At 40.0% G+C, this 7,317-nt stretch overlaps 1 protein-coding gene across 1 annotated transcript in view; it reads right to left on the reverse strand.

Annotated features, from left to right (window-relative positions):
- The window catches only part of LOC103353441 (kelch-like protein 20), a 15,340-nt gene extending 15,096 nt beyond the window's left edge, over positions 1-244 (reverse strand). The window contains exon 1 of the mRNA XM_008276429.1: positions 141-244. Within this exon, the coding sequence (XP_008274651.1) occupies positions 141-244 (104 nt within the window). The remainder of the gene's footprint in view (positions 1-140) is intronic.
- Positions 245-7,317: the final 7,073 nt, after the last annotated feature.

Consider the following 7,317-nt stretch of genomic DNA (forward strand, 5'->3'; position numbering starts at 1 on the left):
AGGCCCTCAGTGTTAATCCAACATGAGATGAGTCTGAGGTCTTGAGGTGTGAACGCCGATAAAAGATCCCTGGAACTGTCCTGATATGAGTGGTAGACAGTTCTCTATAGGTATCCTTCGCTGAGATGACGTGAACGTACCCGTCCACATTCAGCAGTGAGACCCCCGCGGTTGGCTGGCAGCTTTCATTTGGTGACCTTGGCAGCTTCGCCGCAACCGTCAGCCGGGGGGCCACCAGGGCCATTCGGCTGTAAAAGCCCAAATTTTTAGGAGGTCAAGGGTTTACTCAAGTCAGTGAGGATAAAAAGTAATTGCTGACAGGCCATCTTCTCAACCATAAACAGGTCTTCTAGTGTAGCATCTACATTTCTTCCTTGACCTGCATGACCACGGTTAAAAAAAAAAGAGAGAAAAAAAAGGGACGATATCAGTGGATGTGTGTCGCAGAATCAAGTAAAATCCAGTGATATTATGTTCATGTGGTGTAAAAGCCTGTTGCTATTAACTAATGTTGACACAGAAGCCCAAACACCTAATGGGCTCCAATCAGGCATAATGTGGACGTGTTACGGTGCAGATGGAATTTAAAAGGAGGAACTGTTTAGTGAACTAACCTATTTATTATGCAAAGAGCCAGTGAAAAGTAACTGACATTTTAGAAATTTTCTTCTATTTCATGGTGGAGGATTAAAATCTCTCATGTTATTGATGATGATTAAACAAAAGGCCACTTGACAAGTCATTACTCAGCTGCCTCAGCCTACATGTGCTCTTATGAAGAATGTGTTGCTTGTTTGCAGTTTGATCTGGATTCTAATGAGCTCCTCAAAATCAATTTTTACCTCTTTGCGGCCAATACCTGGAAGCAATGGAAACAGTAAGGCCCAGACGTTCTTAGAAAATGCCCTCCAGCAGCTACATCGCAGTTTTCTGTGTAGAAACAGAAGATTAGAAGTTATTTTAAAACAGTTATGTTGCTTATGCATCGGAGCCACGTTTTTGCCAACAGCTGGTTCTACTGAATGCATGAAGCATTTTCTAAGTCCTGTTCTCACACTCATAAATCAGAACAACAGCCAGGTGACTCCTGGATGCCTGAATGTGATGAGACCTGGTTGTCTTTGAACTTGGTTATGTCAACACTTCCTGACTGCAGGATGGAGAGCCGTCCTCCACGTCAGGCGTGGAGAGTTTGCAATGCACTTGTGCAAGCGGACAACTTCATTCTATGTATTCAGAAGCCGGGAGATGCGGTTTTTTGTAGGGGGGTGATACTATGAAAAATCAGCAACTGGTTCCAACTTACTCAGCATTAGTGGATTTTTTAAAATAAAAAACTACAATGTATTCAAAGAAGCCATGCAAAGTTTCCCCTTTATGCTATGAATATTTTCTGAGTTACAGGTTCTTACATATTTTAAATTGTGTTAAATGTCCAGCTTTTTAAGCCCTCATAGCTAAGTACAGGAGATAGATTTTCTTTTTCAGGATTGAAAAGCATATTTAAAAAAATGCTAAAAATCTACAACCAAAATATTTTTACATCCACTCCAGGTGTCACAATTTAAAGCTTGTTTTCATTCTGCATGACTTTTTGAATTCTTTTGAGCATCAATAGCATGAAGCATGTCATAGTTTTAATAGCAGAACTGCACCAATGAATCAAGTAAGTAGCATTAGTAGAATTTTAACACTTGTGAATGCAGCTTATGGCGAAGAAACAGAAAAACAATGCCAATGTTTACATGTTTTGTACAACAGCTTTGACAAATCACTTTAATCAAACATATTTGGAGCATTCAGTGCTTGTTTGGGGGTCTTTTAAATTCTGCTCCGATATTGTTTAGTTCTTTTCATCATTAGCTCGTCACGATGCTTGTTATTACATTCCCAGACTGACTATATGGCGCTAGTTAAGCTTTACATGATGTCCAGTTACACCATTTTTGTAACATCCTGATCAACAACTTCATTCCACAAGCTGATATTCCAACTGCTGATCCAGATATGCACACAATTCTTTATTTTATGGCTTTTAGTTATTGGATCCTGGAGAGGCGATGTCTCATCTTGCCTGTACTACTGTTGTATGTACAGCAAAATGACAATAAACTTGATTTGACTGTACATGCTGCTCATGACAGCAGCTTAAAGTGGAAGTTAATCTTGCAAACCCCACTCCTATATAAACATTATCACGTTTGTAGTCCACTTAGAATCAAAAACTCTACATTTCGTCAGAGTCAAAATATGCTTATGTTAGAAAAATATTTTGATGCAGAAGGAATCACGGCTAGGACATGAGCCTGGTATCAAGATGTAGGTAGAAATGCAAACCGTCGTACTCTATGAACACAACACATCCAAGGTGGTTATGCTTATATTTATCACTCTGGGTCATAGACATTAAACTGGTGCAGTTTTGCTACTGAAATGATATATCTATTAATTTTGATGCTCAAAGTTGGTTATAGAAAAAAAAAGACGAGATTCTGTCTTTACATTGTGACATTTGGAGTTGATGTAAAATCGATTTCGTTGCAGTTTTTAACAGAACTCAAATGTGCTTTTAATTCCTGCAAAATGCACGTGTCTCACCGGTACTTATGAAGGTGTGAGGACTTAAAACTTCTGGAAAAAACAACACAAATTAAGGAGAAGTTTCAAAGTTTCAACATGCTCCTATCTACGTCAAGGGCCTGTAACTCTGAAAATATTCACAGTATGAAGGTTGAATTTTACATGGCTTTCATAAAAATACTAAAGCTGTTGTAAATAAAAAAAATCTCTTGATTCAAAGGGAGATGTTGTTGTATTTTGTATGGAATGACAGGTGGATGTTAATGCACCAAATATCCTCACCATTAAGGGGAAAAGCCATCAGAAATCATGAACAGAACAGTTCACAATCACTCTAGTTCGGCACTGAGGAAGGTAACTCTCATTCTAGTCAGGCAGACCTTTGATCTCTATTGCTATCAGATACCACAGCTGCACCATTAACTGTACTTGTCCAAAGCTTGTGCATTTTCATTTTTTGTTCAAGTTGTCAAAAAGGTGGCTTTATGTTTATTATTGAGGTCGTAGTGTGCAGCGGTGGTGGCACGTTGGCCTGTAATACATTTAAAAGTGTTCTTAAAATCTTAATATACATAAAGAAGACAAACATTAGAAGTCTGTTGAGGTCTCACATGCCGCAGAAACCGTCCACTAACCAGCCAGCAGACGACACACTAGCCTGCCTGCAGCTGTCTCTGAAGACTCTCAGCCGGTCGCATGTGATAACAATAAGGCGTGCTGCATGGCACCCATGTAAATGAACCTCAACCTTAACATGTCATCCCCTCTCACTTTAGGAGAACGTATACTGTGGAATGAGCCCGAGGCGTTACTGCTGGAATGCGAACGCTGGTTGGGTGCTTGTGTTGCTGGGTAGGGTTTCTATGATTGATGATTTGACTATGTTTAACAGATAAAGGAAGGAACAGAAGTGCAGATAAGGGGAAGCTCGGATTGGTTTATTGGATTTTCAGTGCGAAGAAACCAGAGAAAATGTATGTTACTTGTTAAAGTGGATGCACTGCTATGACAGAATAACCAAACTTTTAAAGCCAATTATCACTAAATAATATTAGATTAGCATCAGGTTATGAAGATTGTAGTCCTGTACTTATCAAAGGCACAGTTTGCTGCCTTAGATCGCTCTAACTGGGCTACGAGAAAGTGCTGACTAAGATAAAGGTTGTGCTGGAACGCTTAAATTATCTTCCTTGATGTAACTTCAAATCTAAAGTGGCTAGAGTGGAAAAAACAACAACAACAAGAAAAACTTCACTGCAGTGCCAACGCTAAAAAACTGGCAGTCTAGACGGGTACTGTAAGTGAAGGAGGAGTAGCCACAATGTCATTGTATAATCTTCCCACACAGACTCCTGAAATAGTGTATTCATCATATACAGGAAATATTTCCAGGTCTTACAAAACAGAACAAATAAGCTGCTCTCCAGTACAGTTAAACTAACTGAGTCACTGGAGGAGCAACCGTGACTCTAAATGCCAAACATGATCTTTAAAGGTTGAGTTGTCACATGCTCTTTAGAGCTGTTTAAAAAAAAAGCGCTGCAGGTGACACAAAAACCCAGTTAAGGTGGAAAGTGATCCAGAGGCCATAAAGGGGAGCTCAGGAAGAAGACGCCAGCCCCTATAAAGTCAACAGCTGTCCTGCTTTGCTTGATGGCATTTTTGACAGAGGATATGTGATGAAGGAGTGTTGAGGGGGGAGCCGTTCACGGTCGAGTCAAAATTTGCTCACATGGCCTCATGTTCCAACAACTTAATGTATGTTGGCATGCATGAAAAAGAGGCTCGTAATAGTTACACCTATAAACATATACGTATATAACCCATAACTGGTAATTAACAGTACCTTGCACTTCTGCTTTTATTTTATATGCTTTGATGCCTGTGGGTGCGTCTCTATTTCTACTATGTTAAATGTCATGTAAGCTATTTCAAAGCTTCTGTCATGTTTAATCACAGTAAACACCACCATATAGTGTAGTCCTATGACGTGTAGGCTCTAGGTAAGAAATGCAGGCAAAGCTAGCCACATACGTGCATGGTGCAATTTTTTTCTTTGCTCGGATATCCTGCATGTAGATTTTAACCTGCAAACTTGAGCCATAATCTCAAAGATACAGTGACTCTGAAAAATGCTATCAAATCAAATTACACATGAGCAGCCCCTCACATTTCATATTCTTTTAAAGGTCCTACATGGTGAAAATTCATTCTTTGTGGGTTTTGTGAGTGGTAGAAACTTGGACATGTAAAGTAAAAGCTGTCAAGATACGAAGACATTTACGTCTGCCATTCCTGAAGCCCCCCTCCCCCCCAAACAGAGGAACCAATAGAACCTCAAACTTTGTATCATGCTACCCCTTTCTGCTGAGCTGTTCAAAATGAGTAGCCACCTCACAGTCCACTATGTGTATTTACTTTACTTACTTTCCACTGCTGCTTCTGTTGACCGTAAAATGTCTCAGTCACAACCAAAACACACCAGATGTTCTGCTTTTGGCTGCAAGAGTGAACACAACAGTCTTTTTGCACCTCCAGCATTCAAGGAATTGAAGATCCACAGGTCAGTTCTAACATCAACGCTGTCTAATAAAGTCACCATAAATGATTTAAAAACACTGACTATGGTGTGAATTCAATAATATTTCCACGTAAAATTATCCCTCAGAGACAATGTTAAGACACAATAGAAAGTCCTCGTCTCACAGAGAGAGTCTTCTTCCTGAAGGGGACATGGACAGCAGCAGGTCAGCTACATTTAAAGCTACAAACAGTGAAACAGACTATAGGGCTAAACCAGGAATTATTCTATTATAACAAGGGACATGTAAGACTTTGATTAATTTGCTACAGCGGGGCCCAATAAAATAAAGTTCCTGTAGATATTTGACTATTGTCTCTTCATAATGAGTTCAGGTATTTCTAGTAAAGCTCACCATATAATGTAAGAACACAGCATGTCTTGGCAAGAGTGCATACCAAGCTCTCAGTTTTCTCAGACATCCTGTTACCAGTAGTTTCGTATTTTCCCCACTAGCTTGGAGAATGTAACCCCAATTCACAGAAGCCAAGAATAACTACGAAACCAAACGAAGCACCACAGATAAGTCATCGTCTCAACCAGCAACTGACAACAGTCACTGCAGTTCACCTCCATTCACTAACTGTGCAACCCTAACCCTCCTGTCAAAATACCATAAACGCTCTGAATTCTGTTTCCTGCATGTGTGCATACGGGTTTCTGTTATTAACACTAGGAAATTCTAATTATGGGTATAATCACATCATTGCTAATCCACCAGCAAACAGCCAGCAGACGGACTGTTTACAGCTGAGCGAGAGTGGATCTGATGCTGCAGAGCGAACCAGAAGCAGAGGTTCATTAGTGTATCCCTCAAACACAGAGGCTTCGTAATCAGATTGTCAACTTTATTGAATTCCCAGACAAGTCTTAGATCCAGAGCCTTATATCCTGCCCACACACTGCTATACACCAGCAATGCTCTTTGCAAGTGTTACCTTTAGCTGACACTACACAGGGGTATAATGGCACATAAAAGGAAAGCACAGTATCTCGCTGATGCATTTACACAGTTACGCAAACGATAACGCTGAATGCACGGTGAAGTGTTGGAAACTTTCTCTCAGCCCTCGGTTCTCAATTAGTCATTTCTTATATGTCCCCAAAGTGACAGCAAATAATAAACTTTAAAAGTCACTGTGGCAATGTTGCATTCTAGTTTATCACAGCTGTCAATGCAGAAATTATCTGTCTCACTGAACGTATGATGGGTCTCCGGCTGCATATTACACTGTGATGTACTGTGTCTGTGGCCCTACAGAATTTCCTACGCTTGGATTTAAATGGACTGACACCAAAGTATTAATCTTGTCTGCAGAACTGCAGACTTGATAAATGAGGTTTGGACTTTGTGTCAGACTTAAGTTACAAAAACCATGGCTCCAGACTCGGCCCCGACTGCTGTCAAGCTCCAGATCCTGAATACTGCAGTATAGATGAGATTTGGCTCAAAATCAGGGAAACACTCAGGTTTAAACATTCAAACCACAGAGCTTTAATACTGAATTATTAGTGACGAGCTTTGGAAAGACTTAAAGAGCAACTTGCAGGTTGAATTTTTCACTCCATTTATACTTAATATATCTCGGAAACGATTGTTTGAAAAGTTAATGCACAGATTTTATATATTTTATGAGACATAACGCGAGAAAGTCAGATGAAAAAGTAGATATTTTGGGCAGTGTTCTTAAAAATGCATCACATTATGTCCCATAAGTGAGTCTGAGCAGCTGTGATTTGAAATGTGCTCTTTTTTGCTAAAAAAAAAAAAAACTGTCTTACCAGGATGCACAACTCCAACATCAGCCTCTCCGGTCCACACTTTTCTAATTGCATAGTTAGCTGTCAGGCTCGGGTGTGTTTTTGTGGAAGTGAAGAGACTGGATTTCAGTGCTGCACTTGTGTCTCACTCGCTTTAAACAAGAGGATTATGTTCCCGGAGATGTAATGAAGTTCCTAATAGGATGTCTAACTCAGTTCGGCGTGAGACTGATCTCTGGTTCAGTTTCTTCAGAACAACGTCAGCAGCAGTGTCTGTTTTTTTTTGTTTTTTTTTTTAACAGCTCTGTCACAGACTCCTGGATGGATGTCACAGACTCTCCACGATGAAAAGACTTCTTCAACATTTGCAAACTTTTAATTTAGCTGATTGTCAC

This window comes from Stegastes partitus, unplaced genomic scaffold (genome assembly GCF_000690725.1).
Source record: "Stegastes partitus isolate 25-593 unplaced genomic scaffold, Stegastes_partitus-1.0.2 Scaffold71, whole genome shotgun sequence".
Taxonomy (NCBI): domain Eukaryota; kingdom Metazoa; phylum Chordata; class Actinopteri; family Pomacentridae; genus Stegastes; species Stegastes partitus.